The sequence below is a fragment of the Stenella coeruleoalba genome (genome assembly GCF_951394435.1).
Source record: "Stenella coeruleoalba genome assembly, chromosome: 12".
Classification (NCBI taxonomy): domain Eukaryota; kingdom Metazoa; phylum Chordata; class Mammalia; order Artiodactyla; family Delphinidae; genus Stenella; species Stenella coeruleoalba.
The window spans coordinates 30720208-30741621 of record NC_137158.1 but is presented as its reverse complement, the minus strand read 5'-3'; the positions used below and the strand labels follow the sequence as shown (position 1 = coordinate 30741621).

The 21414-nt window shown below is 36.1% G+C and overlaps 1 protein-coding gene across 4 annotated transcripts in view; it reads left to right on the top strand.

Moving 5' to 3' along the window:
* MMS22L (MMS22 like, DNA repair protein) overlaps positions 1–21414 on the top strand; it is a 142539-nt gene that overhangs the window by 8811 nt on the left and 112314 nt on the right. For 3 of the 4 annotated variants that reach the window (XM_079939782.1, XM_079939781.1, XM_079939780.1), the window contains exons 5-9: positions 2247–2334; positions 2430–2607; positions 5102–5192; positions 14293–14423; positions 15894–16007. In XM_079939782.1, coding sequence (XP_079795908.1) covers positions 2247–2334; positions 2430–2607; positions 5102–5192; positions 14293–14423; positions 15894–16007 — 602 coding nt within the window. Of the gene's footprint in view, positions 1–2246; positions 2335–2429; positions 2608–5101; positions 5193–5353; positions 5438–14292; positions 14424–15893; positions 16008–21414 lie in introns of all 4 variants that reach the window. The other variant, XM_079939783.1, reaches the window with a different exon arrangement.

Sequence of the window (21414 nt, the reverse complement as noted above, 5' to 3'; positions counted from 1 at the left end):
CTAGGGCTCCTTTTTTTTTCTTTTTTTTTGCGGTATGCGGGCCTCTCATTGTTGTGGCCTCTCCCGTTGCGGAGCACAGGCTCCAGACGCGCAGACTCAGCGGCCATGGCTCACGGGCCTAGCCGCTTCGTGGCACGTGGGATCTTCCCAGACCGGGGCACGAACCCGTGTCCCCTGCATCGGCAGGCAGAGTCTCAACCACTGCGCCACCAGGGAAGCCCTAAGGCTCTTTTTTTTGTGTAGCTTTCTTTCTTCTTTGGTACTTTTACCCTGCAAATTTAGACTACCCTAAACTCAGATCTCATGTCTCTTTGACTCAGTGATTTGGACTCTGAATTCTCTCTCCCTGTGCTGCAGCCTATAAACTGTCTCTAGGTGGGAAGCTGGTGCAATCTTACGACTTCTCTCTGGGATAGCAGTCTTGTGTTGCCTTTGTCCAATGCCTGAAAATTATTGTTTTACTTTTTTTGGTTTTCTAGTTTAAGGTGGGAGCTGGGTAATTCTGATTCCTTTTACTCTATCGTGGCTGGATGCAGCAGTTCACGGCAGTTTTTTTTTTTTAATTAATTTATTTATTTTTGGCTGCATTGGGTCTTTGTGGGCTGCACGTGGGCTTTCTTTAGTTGTGGTGAGGAGGGTCTACTCTTCATTGTGGTGCGTGGGCTTCTCATTGTGGTGGCTTCTCTTGTGGCGGAGCATGGGCTCTAGGTGCTCGGGCTTCAGTAGTTGTGGCCTGTGGGCGCAGGCTCAGTAGTTGTGGTGCATGGGCTTAGTTACTCCACGGCATGTGGGATCTTCCCAGACCAGGACTTGAATCCGTGTCCCCTGCATTGGCAGGCAGATTTTTAAGCACTGCGCCAAACCACTGCACCACCAGGGAATCCCACAGTGGTTGTTTTTACGAGAGTACTTCATTTACGGGCTGAGAATTGTGACACTGGGGGATCATATGACTTTTGTAAGCGAAGTATAATTAAGCTATAAAAGTGCACTGCACTGTTTGGTATGTAGATATATGGACATCATCTTTATGCTTATGCTCCTGTTTTGCCAAAATAGTATCCACATTTGCTCATTTGAATACAAATTTAAAAATAAATTTTGCCTTATGTTTAATATGGGTGATAATTTGTTGGCTATAGTAAGTTTTTTCCCCCCTTCTCCTGCCTCTCCTTTACCAGCTCCTCCTCCCTCAGGTTTACTACAAATAATCAGTCTCCTCAGGTCTCAGTTTGAGTCTCTTCTCTGTACATCTTTTCCTACATGTACGATCTCATCAGTTCCTTTATTTCTAAATGATAACAACTCCAAAAGGTTTACCTACATTCCAGACCTCTCCTTTGCACTGCAGGCCTTGCATGTCAAACTGCCTGACATCTGTCCTTGGATTGCTTAGATAGTGCAAAGAGTACATCTGTGATGTCTTCCAAAACCAGTTGACACTGCCCATGTTTTCTCCACTCATTACATGGTGCTAACAGTTGCCTATATGTCATTCTTCATTCTTTAATTTCCTTTAAACTCATATCATCCATCGGATTCCCAGTAGGTTTATGACCAAAATATACCTTCAGCCTATCCATTTTCCTATGATCTCTTGAATTACTGCTATAGGGCTCTTAACACATCCTCCTTTGCCCCTCTATCATCTGTGTACAAAATCTGCTTTAAATGTATATCAGTTCCTGTTCCTCCTAGATCAAAACCCAATGAAAGGCCATCTACTGTATTTCAATGAAATCAAAACTCCTTATTATGACTTGTAAGGCCCCAAATGACTTATTCCTATGTCTCTCAACCCATGCCGTCTTTCCCTCACTTCAACATTTACATCAGCAAAAATTAGCAAAAATTATCTGGGTGGTTGCTATGTGCAAAACACTCATAACCACTCTAGGGCAAATGAGTAAAACAGAAAACAAAAGCAGAGAAAACATGATGAGAATTATAGGTAAGTGAGAAAGAAAGAAGACTGGCAGCATGTGACATCAGTGAAGCCAGGTGTAGTGAATGCTCCTATAAGGGCAAGTTAATTGAGCACAAGTGGTGCCCGTTAGATTGGACAACATGATTTCACTGGTGACCTTACTAAGAGCAGTATGGGGGGTGGGGGATGGTAAGCACCATATAGGAGTCAGTTGAAAAAATGAAAAGCTAGAGAATTGCTACTTATATGGCTCACAATTTTTTTGTCGCTGCCCACTGTTTATTTAAACAATGATTAACATTATCTATTTTGGTTTCAGGGAAGATATCAACCCTACATTGCAAAGCAGCCAATATTAGGCAGCAGTGCATAACATTTCTTCATTATGTTAAAGTCTTCATTTTCAGGTAGGCTGTCAGATGAGTAATATGAATAATGCATGAATTTCTGAGTGCAAATTTATCCAGACTCTAATTGCTTATTGTATCTCATCGTGTTTTAGGTCCCTGCAAGTACAAAATGCTGAAAGTCATGTTCCTGTCCATCCCTACCAGACTTTGGAGGCACAGCTTCCCTCAGTGTTGATTGATGAGCTTCATGGATTACTCTTGTATATAGGACACCTATCAGAACTTCCCATTATTAATACAGGAGCATTTGTAAATCAAAACCAGACTAAGGTTTGCTTTGTTTCATTTAATGTTTAAAGTATCAGGTATTTTTTCCTCCCCACATGGACTATTCATTCAAGAATGAAGGAAATTAGTCAAGAGTGTAGTTCTTGGACCACACTGCCTGAGTTGAAATACTGGCTCCTCCTTTTGTTAATTATGTGCCATCAGGCAAATAACACCTCTTGCTTCAGTCTTTCCATCTGTGTAATTGGTTTAGCTTCCTAGAGTTATTGGGAGAATTGAATAATTAAAATGCATAAAGTGCTTAGATGTAGTTTACGTTGAATCAGTGATAACTATTCTTCCAGTTGTAACAATGCAAATGTTTAAAAGTTTCAAAGTAAATCAAATAACCTTTGTTTTCTAAAGTTTGTATACTCTTTGCCACTGATAAAAGTTTGGGCAAACACTATTTTATATTATAGTAAGATTCAAGAAGATCATCTTTAAAAAGCTATGCTTTCAGAACCACATCATTATGTCTGTTCTGGCTTTTGAGATATTTTCAGAATATGATTAAGATTGTTTTAACTGTGCCCGCCTTTTTTTTCCTACCTGTGATGATCAGTCTCTCTGGTTTGGTTTATAAAAATGTGTTAGCATGATCCAACCTGTGGATGTAATTAACAAATTCTTCATAGGAAAATGTGAGCTGCTGTGAGTGACAAATTATAATTTCCCGTGGCATTCCCTGAATTCTCAATCTCCTCTCTTTGACTTCACCAATTTTAATAACATTCAGTTTTTAGGAACGAGTCTTTGCCAAAATATAAGATACAATTAAATGTTTCTATTTCTGTGAAATTTAACAATAATAAAAAATTGACTCTTCTTATCAGGGATCAATATATGTAATAATAAAAGTAAATAGAATTCCAACTGAATTCACAGGTGAATATATCTAATCCATAGAAACCAAATAGGTAATTGTTTTTAATCATGTCAGTTAATAAAGATTCGTGGGTGGATTGTGCTGGGAGGGATATTTTTCTTTCTTTTTAGTCTCTGTAAATTGGACTGATTTTTATTTTCTGAATATCCATCAAATGCTTAAGAAAATTAAAATTAATAATATATCTAGCAGCAGAAATAAAAAAATGTGTGCAAGTGTCCTCAAACTAGGTTTTGCCTTTCATAGGCTTTTAATTAGACAGACTTGAAAGTATAGGTTATTTGAAGATCAGAAGACTGAATTTTTAAAGCAGGGGGATGGAGTCTTTAACACATAAACAAAAAAATCATATGCTGAAATACTGTTCTCTTCTGAAATATCAGCAAAACGAAAAAATCATAAAATAAAAAGCATCTTTCAAGACTCTATATATTTCTTATATTTTACCATTCTCATATATGAAGGCTAATGCTTTAATTGGTATTTACAGTTGAGCATCTGTCTTTTATACTTTTTTAGGGACTTTTTAAAATTAGAGATACTATTGGTATGATGTATTACGAATATTTTCATTTATCTTTTTTTTCAGCAGTTAAGCTGACTTGCTAGGTAGATAGATGATTTAAGTTTTTTTATATAGTTATATTTATCAGTTTTTTCTTTGGTATCATTCCTATGTTATTGTAAAAAACATACTTTTTTTTTTTACATTTATCTCTTTAATTCATCTCTTTTTAAAAAATGTACTGTGAGGTAGGAAATCTAGTTTCTTACAGATGAATAAGTTAATAATCCTGTCTCTTATTGAATGACCTATGCTTTCCCCACTGATTTGACATATCATGTGTATCCATTTCTCTCTTCCCTATTTTTGCTATTTACTATCTATTCCTGAGCCAGCACTGTTTTATTAGTGTTGTGTTTTATTTTGTTTGCATGTTTGATAAGGCAAGACCCCTCTCCATCATTCATCATAGTTGTTTTAATAAAAAGTATGTATCATTGTATTATTTTAGTGATTCGAAATGTTGACTGGAGAAAGTTTATTGATAATCTGCTAGCACAGTAAAGAGCACTGGCTTTTGAATCAGGTAGAATTAGGTTTGAATCCTAAAGCATTAATTGAGGGGTAAATTTCTTCACCACTTTTAACTTTAGTTTCTTTATGGGCATGACAGTAGTGTCTAAATGATAATCCAGAAGTTCTTGTTAAAATATCTTATGGAAGTTCCTGGGTATTCATTACATTTAAAAACATATTTCCTAGCTAAAGTCTAAAACAAAATCATGAAAATAAGTGTTTAAAGAAATTCATTTACTGCCTTGCAGCTGTAGTAGAATCTCAGTTGGTTGGTAGGGGCCTTTACTATACAAGTCTGTTCAGCAGCCCCAAGGTGGGTCTGTCTTAAACAACATCAGTTAAGAGTATATCTTGCTTTTAAAGATCTCCAGTGAAAAAATCCTCTAATGAACAAGACAGAGGTTTCTCTTGAGCTTTTAAATAGTGTTAGGTTAACCTGTGCATTATGGAGGAGTGTTGTGACATGCTATGAAATACCTAATAAAGTGTTATGAATTTTCAGTCACAGTTTTTAATGTCATTCACAGCTTTTCCCACCATCATGGCATTTGTTACATCTCCACTTAGATATCCATTGGCTAGTGCTGGAAATTCTTCACATGCTTGGTGAAAAATTGAGTAAGTTTATGGATTTCTGATTTATGTCCTTTTTTAATGTAAATGTTTTTTAATCTAAATTGTTTTTTAAAATTATACAATAAGTGCTTTCTGATTATTATTATTTTTTTAATCAAACAGTAACCAAACTAAAAAGTGAAGGTCTTACTTCTTTTTTCTAGAGATAACTACTGGCAACGGCTTGGTCCATTTATCCATCCATCCATACTTACTATCTATTAGTATACATATATGGAAACTCATAGGTAGGGTTTTTGTTTTTCTTTCTAACCACAAATGGTATCATCATATTGTCCTATGTAGGGTTTCATTTAACAGTTTTTTAGAGATCTGTTCATGTTAGTTCATACAGTTTTATGGACCTATCATAATTTATTTAGCCAAGTCTATTTTTTGATATTTCAGTTAATTCTGTTTATTTTGGTATTACAAATAATATTTCATTGAACATCCTTATGTAGATATAAGATATACATCTTTGAATACTTGTACAAGTTATTTAATAGATTAGGTTTTTGGAATTGATGTGGCACATTGCACTTTTAGTATTTTATATGCTTCTCTGGTGTTGTATATTAAGTTTCCACAATTTATGTACACTAACTGTGAACATGCCTTTGCCTCATACTCTTGCCAGTAGTGGATATTATTAATCGTATTTTTTGCCAACTAATGCGTGAAAAATGATACTGAGTCTCTGTTTTTGCAATTTCCCGATTACCAGTGAAGTGGAGCATCTTTAATTTTATTGTCTTTTTATATTTGCTTTATTAATTACCTGTTCATTATATTTTGCAAAGTACTTGTTTTATCTCTTGTTTCATTCTTTCCCGCCTTTCTTTAATTAATTAGTAGAGGTTTGTATATATTATGGATGGTAATCTTATTTCACATGTTGCCTATTTATTTCTTGGTCTTGCTCTTTGACACCCTTAGTTTCCGTTGTCAAATTGGCAATTTTCTATAAATATTATATAGTTGTAAATTATTATTTTTTTAAGCACTTGAGCATTTTTAATGTTCAGAACAGTCTTTGTGATTAACACAATGATGTGTACATTATAACGTAACACTTACTGTCTTAAAGTGTCAGGACTAACTACAGAGAGGCTTACTACTTGACTTCGTTACAAATTAAAAGGATTTCTTTTTTTTTTTAACATGTTTATTGGAGTATAATTGCTTTACAGTGCTGTGTTAGTTTCTGCTTTATAACAAACTGAATCAGCTATACATATACATATATCCCCATATCTCCTCCCTCTTGGGTCTCCCTCCCATCCTCCCTATCCCACCCCTCTAGGTGGTCACAAAGCACAGAGCTGATCTCCCTGTGCTGTGCGGCTGCTTCCCACTAGCTATCTATTTTATATTTGGTAGTGTATATATGTCCATGCCACTCTCTCATTTCGTCCCAGCTTACCCTTCCCCCTCCCCACGTCCTCAAGTCTGTTCTCCACGTATGCGTCTTTATTCCTGTCCTGCCTCTAGGTTCTTCAGAACCTTTTTTTTTCTTTTTTAGGTAACATATATGTGTTAACATACGGTATTTGTTTTTCTCTTTCTTACTTCACTCTGTATCCATTCACCTTTCTACAAATAACTCAGTTTCCTTTCTTTTTATGGCTGAGTAATACTCCACTGTATATAAGTGCCACATCTTCTTTATCCTTTCATCTGTCGATGGACACTTAGGTGGCTTCCATGTCCTGGCTATTGTAAATAGTCCTGCAGTGAACACTGTAGTACATGACTCGTTTTGAATTATGGTTTTCTCAGGGTATATGCCCAGTAGTGGGATTGCTGGGTCGTACGGTAGTTCTATTTTTAGTTTTTTAAGGAACCTCCATACTGTTCTCCATAGTGGCTGTACCAATTTACATTCCCACCAACAGTGTAAGAGGGTTCCCTTTTCTCCACACCCTCTCCAGCATTTATTGTTTGTAGATTTTTTTAATGATGGCCATTCTGACTGGTGTGAGGTGATACCTCATTGTAGTTTTGATTTGCATTTCTCTAATGATTAATGATGTTGAGTATCCTTTCACGTGTTTGTTGGCAATCTGTATATCTTCTTTGGAGAAATGTCTATTTAGGTCTTCTGCCCATTTTTGGATTGGGTTGTTTGTTTTTTTGATATTGAGCTGCATGAGCTGCTTGTATATTTTGGAGATTAACCCTTCATCAGTTGCTTTGTTTGCAAATATTTTCTCCCATTCTGAGGGTTGTCTTTTTGTCTTGTTTATGGTTTCCTTTGCTGTGCAAAAGCTTTTAAGTTTCATTAGGTCCCATTTGTTTATATTCGTTTTATATCCATTTCTCTAGGAGGTGAGTAAAAAAGGATCTTGCTGTGATTTATGTCATAGAGTGTTCTGCCTATGTTTTCCTCGAAGAGTGTTATTATGGTGTCTGACCTTACATTTAGGCCTTTAATCCATTTTGAGTTTATTTTTGTGTATGGTGTTAGAGAGTGTTCTACTTTCATTCTTTTACACATAGCTGTCCATTTTTCCCAGCACCAGTTATTGAAGAGGCTGTCTTTTCTCCATTGTATATTCTTGCCTCCTTTATCAAAAATAAGGTGAGCATATGTATGTGGGTTTATCTCTGGGCTTTGTATCCTGTTCCATTGATCTGTATTTCTGTTTTTGTGCCAGTACCTCACTGTCTTGATTACTGTAGCTTTCTAGTATAGTCTAAAGTCTGGGAGCCTGATTCCTCCAGCTCCGTTTTTCTTTCTCAAGATTGTGTTGGCTATTTGGGGTCTTTTTTTGTGTTTCCATAGAAATTGTGAAATTTTTTGTTCTAGTTCTGTGAAAAATGCCATTGGTAGTTTGATAGGGATTGCATTGAATCTGTCAATTGCTTTGGGTAGTATAGTCATTTTCACCATGTTGATTCTTCCAATCCAAGAACATGGTATATCTCTCCATCTGTTTGCATCATCTTTAACTTCTCTCATCAGTGTTTTATAATTTTCTGCATACAGATCTTTTGTCTCCTTAGGTAGGTTTATTACTAGGTATTTTATTCTTTTTGTTGCAGTGTTAAATAGGAGTGTTTCCTTAATTTCTCTTTCAGATTTTTCATCATTAGTGTATAGGAATGCCAGAGATTTCTGTGCATTAATTTTGTATCCTGCTACTTTACCAAATTCATTGATTAGCTCTAGTAGTTTTCTGGTAGCATCTTTAGGTTTCTCTAAGTATAGTATCATGTCATCTGCAAACCGTGACAGCTTTACTTCTTCTTTTCTGATTTGGATTCCTTTTATTTCTTTCTTTTTCTTCTCTGATTGCTGTGGCTAAAAGTTCCAAAACTGTGTTGAATAATAGTGGTGAGAGTGGACAACCTTGTCTTGTTCCTGATCTTAGAGGAAATGGTTTCAGTTTTTCACGATTGAGAACAATGTTGGCTGTGGGTTTGTCATATAAGGCCTTTATTATGTTGAGGTAAGTTCCCTCTATGCCTCCTTTCTGGAGGGTTTTTATCATAAATTGATGTTGAATTTTGTTGAAAGCTTTTTCTGCATCTATTGAGGTGATCATATGGTTTTTCTCCTTCAATTTGTTAATATGGTGTATCACGTTGATTGATTTGCATATATTGAAGAATCCTTGCATTCCTGGAATAAACCCCACTTGATTATGGTGTATGATCCTTTTAATGTGCTGTTGGATTCTGTTTGCTAGTATTTTGTTGAGGATTTTTGCATCTATGTTCATCAGTGATATTGGCCTGTATTTTTCTTTTTTTGTGACATCTTTGTCTGGTTTTGGTATCAGGGTGATGGTGGCCTCATAGAATGAGTTTGGGAGTGTTCCTCTCTCTGCTATATTTTGGAAGAGTTCAAGAAGGATAGGTGTTAGCTCTTCTCTAAATGTTTGATAGAATTCGCCTGTGAAGTCATCTGGTCCTGGGCTTTTGTTTGTTGGAAGATTTTTAATCACAGTTTCAATTTCTATGCTTGTGATTGTGTTTCAATTTTTGTGCTTCTGATTGGTCTCTTTATATTTTCCATTTCTTCCTGGTTCAGTCTTGGGAGGTTGTGCTTTTCTAAAAATTTGTCCGTTTCTTCCAGGTTGTCCATTTTACTGGCATATAGTTGCTTGTAGTAATCTCTCGTGATCTTTTGTATTTCAGCAGTGTCAGTTGTTACTTCTTATTCATTTCTAATTCTGTTGACTTGAGTCTTCTCCCTTTTTTTCTTGATGAGTCTGCCTAATGGTTTATCAATGTTGTTTATCTTCTCAAAGTACCAGCTTTTAGTTTTATTGATCTTTGCTATTGTTTCCTTCATTTATTTTTCATTTATTTCTATTCTAATCTTTATGATTTCTTTCCTTTTGCTAACTTTGGGGTTTGTTTTGTTCTTCTCTTTCTAATTGCTGTAGGTGTACGGTTAGGTTGTTTACTTGAGATGTTTCTTGTTTCTTGAAGTAGGATTTTATTGCTATAAACTTCCCTCTTAGAACTGCTTTTGCTGTATCCCATAGGTTTTGGGTCATCGTGGTTTCTTTGTCATTTGTTTCTAAGTATTTTTTGATTTCCTCTTTGGTTTCTTAGTGATCACTTGGTCATTTAGTAGTGTATTGTTTAGCCTCCACGTGTTTTTATTTTTTACAGCTTTTTTTCTGTAATTGATATCTAGTCTCATAGTGTTGTTGACAGAAAAGATACGTGGTACGATTTCAGTTTTCTTAAATTTACCAAGACTTGATTTGTGACCCAAGATATGATCTATCCTGGAGAATGTTCCTTGAGCACTTGACAAGAAAGTATATTCTGTTGTTTTTGGATGGAATGTCCTGTAAATATCAGTTATGTCCATCTTGTTTATTGCATCATTTAAAGCTTGTGTTTCTTTATTTTCATTTTGAATGATCTGTCCATTGGTTAAAGTGGGGTGTTAAAGTCCCCCACTGTTATTGTGTTCCTGTCGATTTCCCTTTTTATGGCTGTTAGCATTTGCCTTATGTATTGAGGTGCTCCTATGTTGGGTGCATAAATATTTACAATTGTTATATCTTCTTCTTGGATTGATCCCTTCATCATTATATAGTGTCTTTCTTTGTCTCTTGTAATAGTCTTTTTTTTTAAGTCTATTTTGTCTGATATGAAAATTGCTACTCCAGTTCTCCATTTGCATGGAATGTCTTTTTCCATCCCCTCACTTTCAGTCTGTATGTGTCCCTAGGTCTGAAGTGGGTCTCTTGTAGACAGCATATATACAGGTCTTGTTTTTGTATCCATTCAGCCAGTCTATGTCTTTTGGTTGGAGCATTCAATCCATTTACATCTAAGGTAGTTATCGATATGTATGTTCCTCTTACCATTTTCTTAATTGTTTTGGGTTTGTTGTAGGTCTTTTCCTTCTCTTGTGTTTCCTGCCTAGAGAAGTTCGTTTAGCATTTGTTGTAAAGCTGATTTGGTGGTGCTGAATTCTCTTAGCTTTTACCTGTCTGTATAGGTTTTAATTTCTCTGTCGAATCTGAATGTGTTCCTTGCTGGGTAGAGTAATCTTGGTTTTAGGTTTTTCCCTTTAATCACTTTAAATATGTCCTGCTACTCCCTTCTGGCTTGCAGAGTTTTCTGCTGAAAGATCAGCTGTTAGCCTTATGGGGTTCTCTTGTATGTTAATGGTTGCTTTTCCCTTGTATTTTTAATATTTTTTCTTTGTATTAGTTTGATTAATGTGTATCTTGGCATGTTTCTCCTTGGATTTATCCTGTGTGGGACTCTGTGCCTCCTGGACTTGCTTGACTATTTCTTTTCCCATATTAGGGAAGTTTTCAACTACAATCTCTTCAAATATTTTCTCAGTCCCTTTCTTTTTCTCTTTTTCTGGGACCCCTATAATTCAAATGTTGCTGCGTTTAATGTTATCCCAGAGGTCTCTGAGACTGTCCTCAATTCTTTTCATTCTTTTTTCTTTATTCTTCTCTACAGTAGTTATTTCCAGTATTTTATCTTCCAGGTCACTTATCTGTTCCTCTGCCTCAGTTATTCTGCTATTAATACCTTCTAGAGAATTTTTAATTTCATTTATTGTGTTGTTCATCATTGTTTGTTTGCTCTTTAGTTCTTCTAGGTCCTTCTTAAACGTTTCTTGTATTTTCTCCATTCTGTTTCCAAGATTTTGTATCATCTTGACTGTCATTACTCTGAATTCTTTTTCAGGTAGACTGCCTATTTCCTCTTCATCTGTTTGATATGGTGGGTTTTTACCTTGCTCCTTCACGTGCTGCATATTTCTCTGTCTTTTCATTTTGCTTAACTTACTATGTTTGGGGTCTCCTTTTCGCAGTCTGCAGTTCATAGTTCCTGTTGTTTTTGGAGTCTGCCCCCACTGGCTAAGGTTGGTTCAGTGGATTGTGTAGGCTTCCTGTTGGAGGGGACTAGTGCCTGTGTTCTGGTGGATGAAGCTGGATCTTATCTTTGTGGTGGGCAGATCTGCATCCAGTGGTGTGTTTTGGGGTGTCTGTGACCTTATTATGATTTTAGGCAGCCTCTCTGCTAATGGGTGGGGTTGTGTTCCTGTCCTGCTAGTTGTTTGACATAAGATATCCAGCACTGTAGCTTGCTGGTCGTTGAGTGGAACTGGGTCTTAGCTTTGACATGGAGATCTCTGGGAGAGCTTTCGCTGTTTGACATTATGTGGAGCCGGGAGGTCTCTGGTGGACCAGTGTCCTGAACTCGGCTCTCCCACCTCAGAGGCACAGGCCTGACACCCGTCCGGCGCACAAAGACTCTGTCAGGCACACTGCTCAGAGGAAAAGGGAGAAAAATAGAAAGAAATAAAGAAAAGAAAAGAAAGTTCTTAAAATAAAGAATTAAAAAATGATTTAAAAAATTAGAAGTATTAAAACGAAGAAAGAAAGGAGGGAGCAACCAAACCAAAAAGCAAATCCACCAGTGATAATAAGAGCTACAAAGTATACCAAAAAAAAAAAAAAAAAAAAAAACGGACAGACAGAACCCTAGGACAAATGGTGAAAGCAAAGCTGTACAGACAGAATCACACAAAGAAGCATGCACATACATGCTCTCAAAAAGAGAAGAAGGAAAGAAATATATGTATCTATATATTAAAAAAAGTAAAAAGGAAGAGAGCAATCAAATCAATAAACAAATCTACCAATGATAATAAACTCTAAAGATTAAACTAAGATAAACATAAAACCAGAAACAAATTAGACGAGAAAGCAAACTCTAGGTCTACAGTTGCTCCCAAAGTGCACCGCCTCAATTTTGGGATGATTTGTTGTCTATTCACTTATTCCACAGATGGAGGATACATCAAGTTGATTGTGGAGATTAATCTGCTGCCCTGAGGCTGCTGAGAGTAGTTTCCCTTTCTCATTTTTGTTCACAGGGCTCCTGGGGTTCAGCTTTGGATTTGGACCCACCTCTGTGTGTAGGTCGCCTGAGGGCGTCTGTTCTTTGCTCAGACATTACGGGGTTAAAGGAGCAGCTGACTGGGGGCTCTGGCTCACTCAGGCTGCGGGGAGGTTAAGGAATGCGGGGGAGCCTGTGGCAGCAGAGGCCAGCATGACATTGCACCAGCCTGAGGCATACCATGTGTTCTCCCGTGGGAGTTGTCCCTGGATCACGGAACCCTGGCAGTGGCAGGCTGCACAGGCTCCTGGGAGGGGAGGTGTGAATAGTGACCTGTGCTTGCACAGAAGTTTCTTGGTGGCTACAGCAGCGTCTTTAGCATTTCATGGCTGTCTCTGGTGTCTGCGCTGGTAGCCGTGGCACATGCCCGTCTCAGGAGCTCGTTTAGGCCGTGCTCTGAATCCCCTCTCCTCACACACCCTGAAACAATGGTCTCTTGCCTCTTAGGCAGGTCCAGAGTTTTTACTGAACTCCCTCCTGGCTAGCTGTGGCGCACTAGCCCCCTTCAGGCTTTGTTCATGCAGCCAATCCCAGTCCTCTCCCTGGGATCTGACCTCCGAAGCCTGAGCCTCAGCTCCCAGCCCTCACCCGTCCTGGCGGGTGACCATACAAGTCTCTCGGGCTGGTTAGTGCTGATTGGCACCGATCCTTTTTACAGGAATCTCCCCGCTTTGCCCTCCGCACCCCTGTTGCTGTGCTCTCCTCCGCGGCTCCGAGGCCCCTCCGCCACCCGCAGTCTCCGCCCGTGAAGGGGCTTCCTAGTGTGTGGAAACCTTTCCTCCTTCACAGCTCCCTTCCACTGGTGTAGGTCCCGTCCCTATTCTTTTGTCTCTGTTTATTCTTTTTTCTTTTGCCCTACCCAGGTACATGGGGAGTTTCTTGCCTTTTGGGAAGTCTGAGGTCTTCTGCCAGCGTTCAGTAGGTGTTCTGTGGGAGTCGTTCCACGTGTAGATGTATTTCTGATGTATTTGTGGGGAGGAAGGTGATCTCCATGTCCTACTCCTCCGCCATCTTAAGGTCTCCTGTAGTTGTAAATTATTAATTATTTAGGTAATAAACATATCCTTTACCTCAATACCTACTTTTCAATGCATTAATAATACGAAAATACATATATGTGTATGTGTATATGTGTAAGCACTTATATACATACATGTGAACATATAAAGGTGTACACAAACATATGATTTCCTCTCTCATGTGGACTGTATTTCAAATAATATATTCTTAGAGCAATACTCAGATGAAATTACTCTGACAGGTTCAAATTTTGGTATCCGTTACCTTGGTTTACTCTATTTCATGCCAAAAAACAATTGTACATGGTTATTTTTTCAGTATTTGTTAAAGGAATAATGTTTTAAAGGCTTTATTGGTTAGAAATATGGGTAAAGATTTTCTGGTGTTTCCTGTCTTGTATTTTTTTCTTTGAAGTGATGTTGCATTGTTGCTCTTCAGGTGGCCAAATTAAGAAAATCTATTAAATGGTACTTGGGAGGATTGAAACTTTTTTAAGCTAATGTCTATCACTGCTCGTATAAGAAAGGAATTGTTTTCAAAGTTTTATTTGCAAAACATTTGCTTTTAACTGTTATTTTGCAGTTTTGTTATGTTAATTTAAAGGTATACAGTCACTTTCCTCCTTCTGAATTACTAAAATCTACTGTAGTTTTAAACAGAATTTATCTTATTCCATTTTTAGAACAAGTTATATATAGTCATCAGTTTATGAATCTGGCAGGTGACAATTTAACCAATGTCAGCCTATTTGAAGAACATTGTGAAAATCTTCTTTGTGATTTAATAAACCTGTCCCTCAACAGGTATGATAAGGTAATGTTTTAAGAGTTCATTTGCACTTTTGGTATTTAATGGCAATAGTCAGTACTTAATGCATGTGGTTTGACCCATAAGAATCTAAAATGGCTTACTTGTTAATTCTTCTAATTTTATATTTATTTTTATTTGGGAGGTGGTTGGGAAAAGAATTTGAGGTAAACATTTAAAACAGGCTGGAATTAGTGTTTTAGAGCTGTTTTAAAAAAAATAGCCTTTTCCATTTGTCAAAAATAAATAAAAACAGAATGTTCATGATAATGATTGGAAATTTAATTTCTGTTCAAATAGATACCAGCCCTTTAATAATCTATTGTTTTGTTGTTATATAATAAAATAAATGAGTACTTAGCTAAAGTTAGTTGACATATTTAAAGAGAGGTTTTGTTTGGTTGTCTTCATAAAAGGTCTAGAATCATGGGGGAAATTACATGTTTTTACTAAATTGCTTATCATAGTGTTTAATGCAGACAGTGATTTGAAAGTGCTATGGTATTCATTTATTTTCAAGCAATGGAAATTTGTTGACAATAATCACTTATTTCAGGTTACAAGCATAAATGTTACCTATGGGAAATTGGGATTTATAATTTTTTTAAATTTAGATTGTGTTTTATGTATTTATTTTTAATATTGTTTAAATCTAGTCCATGTATTTACAACTAATATAATTAGTAGATTGACCAGATATGATATAGTAATGTCTTTACTGTTGTTTTTTTTTTTTTTTTACTGTGTATTATGTTAGAAAAGTGTATGTAGTATGTGAAATAATGAACACATTATGAATTTCAGAAGTCTGGCTATACTTACAGTGCATATTCTCTGTATTATTTGGGGCCATTGAGGGTATATTTGTTACAAAAATGGTAAAGTTGCCTAACCTTTATAAATTCCTAATAATTGTACTTGTTCTTACAAAAAAATTTAGTCTGCATTACAGAGAATCAAAATTTATTTTCTAATCATTTTCTTAGAAGTCTTTTTATTTGGCTGATAGATTAGATCAAGGTTTAGAAACCATGGCCCTGCAGCCAAATCTAGCACACCACCTGTTTTTATACGTAAAATTTTACTGGAACACAGTCTCATCCTTTTTATCCATTATCTGTGACTGATGTAGAACAATGGCAGAGTTGAATAGTTGTTACAAAGACTATTTCACTATTAAAGCCTCAAATATTTACTATCTAGCCCTTTACAGAACAACTTTGCTGGCCATTGGGCTAGATGATTAAAGCAGAGGTTTTTTTTAAGTTGAAAATAAAATTCATTGTGTACTTTTGTTTTTTAAATGGAAATTTATTTTAAAAGTTAATGAAATGGTATGATTTTTTATAAACAATTTTATGTAATTGAGCATAAATTTTAAGTCATCTAAATCATTCTTTTAAAACATTTGGGGAGATATGTGGCATGTAAAGTTCTGCTGTCTTATAAGTTACTCTTTTTGGGTCTTTCCTGCAGGGTAGGCCTTCTGAAGCATTAATGAGTCACCATTGCCCCTGTCCATGCATTAAAGAATTATGGGTTCTACTCATTCATCTCCTCAACCACAGGAGTAAATGGTCTCTCTCAGAAGTAAGTTATAAAATTGATGTTAGTTATTGGTACTAGCTCTTACACTGAATTCATGCAGTGGTTTTGTCAAAGAAAAATCTTACGAAGTATTTCTTTATAATAAGACAACCACCACCACCAAATAGAGCATTAACTGAATACTAAATACCTACTATTTTTTTAACCCTAAATTGGTAATATGAAACATCTAGGGGAAGTACAAGATTTGACTGTTTTATTTTCTCAAGTTCTTTTTTTTTTCTGTCAAGAATCTTTTAGACCATACTTAAAAACCCTCTAGTAATCAGGAAATATTTTAGTTAGGAAATGAGGTAGATTTAGATTTGTGGAGAAATAAAGCACAGGTTTTTATTAATCCATTTTACAGTATCTTATTTCAAGGAGAGAGAAAGATAAACACAAAGGGGAAGGTGGGAAATTTTACTTCACCTCATTTTGATCAAGTCTTCAGAATGGGGCTTTTATTTTATTTCAAGTGTTCTGGATTAGTAGAAAAAGAGAAATATTCATATGCAGAAGTAAATACAAATAATTCACTGTGAAATGATACTTAAAATGGTTTATATGTTCTTATCCAGTTAGGAGTTTAAAATAATTTCTTCCTATATACATTTTCAAGAATTTATCCATAAATTAAAAAAACTTCTCTGTAGCTCTTCAGGTCGAAAGCTCAATTCTAATATTTTAAAAATTTCTTTAAAGACACTACAAATTCAGGGAAATGTAAATGGATAGAACAATGAGTTACCACTCCTATTAGAATGACCAAAATTGGGAACACCGACAACTCTAAATGCTGATGAGAATGTGGAGCAACAGGAACTCTCATTCATTGCTGGTGGGAATGCAGAATGGTACAGCCACTTTGGAAGACATTTTGCTTGTTTCTTACAAAACTAAACATAGTTTTAGCATATGGATCCAGCAATTGTGCTGGTATTTACACAGTGAAAACTCATGTCAACACAAAAACCTGCACATGCATGTTTATAGCAGCTTTATTCATAATTGCCAAAACTTGGAAGCAACCAAGATATCCTTCAGTAGGTAAATGGATAAACTGTGGTATATCCAGACAATGAAATATTATTCATCACTAAAAAGAATGAGCTATCAAGCCATAAAAAGACATGGAGGAACCTTAAAAGCATATAACCAAGTGAAAGAAACCAATCTAAAAGGCTACACACTGTATGATTCCAACTATATGACATTCTGTGAAAGCTAAAGCTATGAAAACAGTGAAAAGATTAGTGGTTTCTGAGGGTGGGCAGAACACAGGGCACTTTTAGGACAGTGAAAATTATCTGTATAATTTTAATAATAACTTTTTGGAGGTTTATAATACTATATTTTGAGTTATTTTAGTAGTAAATTTACTAGGTATAAGTAAAATAAAGTAAATTTACTATGTATAAATTTAACGCATTTTTACTTATTGAGTAAGAAAGTTGTTTTTCCGTGACATTTTGGTTTGTCAGTAGCATTAAGCTTTCCACAGTGAGACTTAAATATTACACAGTCTCAGCAATATTTTCCTTTGATTATTTTCCAGGATGTTTTATTTCATTTATGTGGTAAACATAGATTTTTCCATTTTCTGCAGTTTATCTTTAAGAATTTTATATTTTTTAGAATTGTTCTTATTTTATAAATTTTAGACTTGAAAGTGTAAACTACATAGAATTAATTAAGGCATGTTCATACTTGTTGCCCTGAGTCTTTTTCTAGATTTTAAGCAGAAAAGTAGACATAATTTAAAATACTATATTATAGAAATTTGCATAGTAATATGTATTGTTTAACCTAAATGACTGTTATGCTTTTCATTTTATGTAGTAACCAGAGTTATTTGTCTTAAAATAATGGAAATCATAGGTCATTTCATTTTTTAAAACACAACTAAAATATATTATTCACAGATTTTGAAAGCTATTTTATTTTGAAAGTTAAATTAGAAGTTTCCATTCCTGACAGTAAGACAGTTTGACCTTTCTGCTAAAAAAATAATCATGCTGCATATCATATAATATCATATAATAAGCATTTTAGATGTGTCAGTGAACTTGTTGAAAGTAAGAAGTATTGAGGCCAAATACTAAATGTAGGTAGGAATTCAGGTCAGCTGAACCTTGAAGCTTAGAGGCAGTTGCTGAATTATATAAACTTGGAAAATTAGCTTTCATATATTATAAGGTCCAAGAATAGAAGACAAAGCTCAGAATCAACTCAAGTTGGTAACCTACTATACACCAACTACCCATAAATCTGGGCCCCCAAAAGAATGAACTAGAAACTCAACTAAATTTGTAAGGAAAATTGCCTGTCTTTAACTATGTTTCTTTGCAGTTTAAAATAGCTTCAGTGTATTTATCATAAGCCAGCACTCATACAGTTTTATAGCCTGAGTTCATGTTGCTTAGGTTGTACTAAAAATTTCAAGCCAGTGACTTCTAAGTAGCCTTGGACAATGAGTGGACGCTTAAACCCACATCTTCTCGTGTAACCTTCCGCAAAATATAAAATAGCAAGAACAAATAAAACTGCACAGAAAACATGTTGATAGCATACCTGCAAGATAAGAATGTTCAAAGCTGTAAATTAAAAGTAAAAGCTACCAAAGCACTACCACACCTTTCTGTCAAGCAAGGGCAGGCAGTCTGAGAAAAACTGCTCTGAGGAGAGAGGAACAGAGAGTTAGCAGCAGCCATAAAATTGGTCTAAAACCATTTCAAGAATGTGAAAAATACTGGAAAGGTTTTTTGTAGATCAGAAGAATAGGAACATAAAAGTGTGTGCAAAGCATGAGGCAGTCTTTGAAGGTAGAGCTTCTGGAGAATAAAAAGGCAAAAAGGGAGTGGTTCCCCCTTGGTGATTAGGTGGTGAAGGGGATAGGAAGTAAAAGCATAAAACAATGTCTCTTGTAAAATAAATTAAAAAAAAAAACAACAAAGGATTCATACCTACTTCACACCACCACCACCACCAAAAAAAAAGAAATCTAGTAAAGAAATGGGACTTTGGTACATTGACAAAAGAGGGCTTCACTGAACTAGGAATCTTTTAGAGTAGTCCAAACCTGCAAAATGAAAAGAGGAAACTAAACAAGTCTTTATAAAGTTACTACAAGGAAACAGAATTGATTTGATATACTTTAGCTGAGGATACCCTTTTCCCCAGAAACAACTGTAATGCAGAAGAAAATCCTAAGACAATACTCCAGACTGAATTAAGGAGATAAGCATTTGGGGCTATAAAAACAAAAACAAAAAAACAACTTGAATAAGATATTCAGATTTTAAAACAGAAAGACCAAAAGCTAGGAATTAATGAAAAGAATAAACTGAAGGCAGGAGAGAAATGGAAGAAAACATCATTATAAAATTGACTGAATTACAAAGTGCCCAAGGAGAATAGACTCAAGTGAAAATTTAATAAGGGGCATGGAAGAAAGGCAGGAAAATAACCAAGAGATTAAAAATGAGATAAAGAAAGGAATATAAATGGTTAGAGAGAAAATGGTTGAAATGGGAGATAAGCAAAGCAGAAATAACCATATGTATAAATGGAGTCCCCTAAAAAAAACCAAAACAATGGGATATAGCTAACACTCAAAATTATTATCCAAGAAAATATTCCAGAAGTAAAAGAAGACCCAAATCTACATATTGAAACGGCCTGCTTAATAAGTGGAAAGATTAATTCCAAATAATCCATCCTGAGACATATTGTAAAACTATTTGACTTCAGACATAGAGGAAATATCTTCCAGTCCTGAAGGAAATCTTCATATCCTCTAGGCAAAAAGGCTAAATTACTTAGAAAAGCTAAATAAGTTGACCTGCACTAGACTTCTTAAAAAAAACATAAAACAAGGCAACAGTAGAGCATTTAAAAAGCCTCAAAAACCCTTCCTCCTTGTGAGGACACAGCAGACGTCTGTGACCTGGAAGAGGGCCATCATGTGACCATGCTGGCACCCTGATCTCGGACTTCCAGCCCAAGCATTGAATGAAATACCAGTATGGCACAATAGAACAAGCCCTCAGTTTAAAGAAAAGCAATGTAGGGACTTCCCTGGTGGCGCAGTGGTTAAGAATCTGTCTGCCAATGCAGGGGACACGGGTTCAAGCCCTGGTCCGGGAAGATCCCACATGCCGTGGAGCAACCAAGTCCGTGTGCCGCAACTACTGAGCCTGTGCTATAGAGCCCGTGAGCCATAACTATTGGGCCCACGTGCCTAGAGCCCGTGCTCCACAACAAGAGAAGCCACCACAATGAGAAGCCTGCGCAACCGCAACAAGGAGTAGCCCCCACTCGCTGCAGCTAGAGAAAGCCCACGTGCACAGAAATGAAGACCCAATGCAGCCAAAAATAAATAAATAAATAAATTTATAAAAAGAAGAAAAGAAAAACGATTTAGTCCCATCTTTTGCTCTGTGGAGGTTATATGGGCTCTAACTATGACATCCCTTAATAGAATCTCAAGACCAAGAAAAATTAACCAAACAAAAAGGAATCAAAACAAAAAATTCCTTCTAAAACAACAAAGAAGCAAGTTAAAAATTACTCTTTGTACTATCAGACGGGCAATGGCTTTGGGGACCAAGATGGATGTGGATAAGCAGAGAAAGAAAAACTGAAAAAGCAATTGAAAGATTCAGGAGGAACAGGGAAGCTTTTCTCTTTCATTCACTCAGGAGTTAATGATATTGCAGGAGATGTGATCATTCCCCTGAATGCTGACAGCGGGCTAAGCTCTATATAGAACCTATTCTTAGGAGCTTTCCAGACTGCTGAAAGCAGAGATTTTTTTTTTCTGTCTTGTACATGATTTTAAAAATTTATGATGTGTCAGTACTGATTTCTGTAATGCACTGTTTATTTTTTTAAAAGAACAAATTATGTGTGTGCATATATATACGTGTGCGCACACAAGCTTACATTCTTCCAAAAAGAAGTATTTAATTCCTTCTCTCTACTGCCTACCCTCCGTCCTATTCTTTGGAATGAGGGAGGGGAAGACTGAATGGGATTTCGAGTCTTCCCACTGAGAAAGGGACATTTTCTGGAACCAAGTCAGTGTTCAAAGGACTAATGCTCTAAGGAAATTGTCCAAAGGGGAGCAGCAGTTCAGGGTTATTAAGTTATTTTCAAATGTTGTCTGGACTGCTGCTGCTGACCTTTGTGGAGGCAACAAGGTGCTGCTTCCCAGGGGGACAGGATAGGAAGCAATTAGAGAAACCTAGGAGAGGATCAGGAATGTTTGGGAATTCACACGTAGCACAAATTATGTGGGAACTCCAAGAATGAAAATAAACTAATATGATTAAGGGCATATTTTTATCCCAGAAAATATTCTAAAATGTAACTAATACTGGCTATATCTGTATGAGTGCGTTCTTAA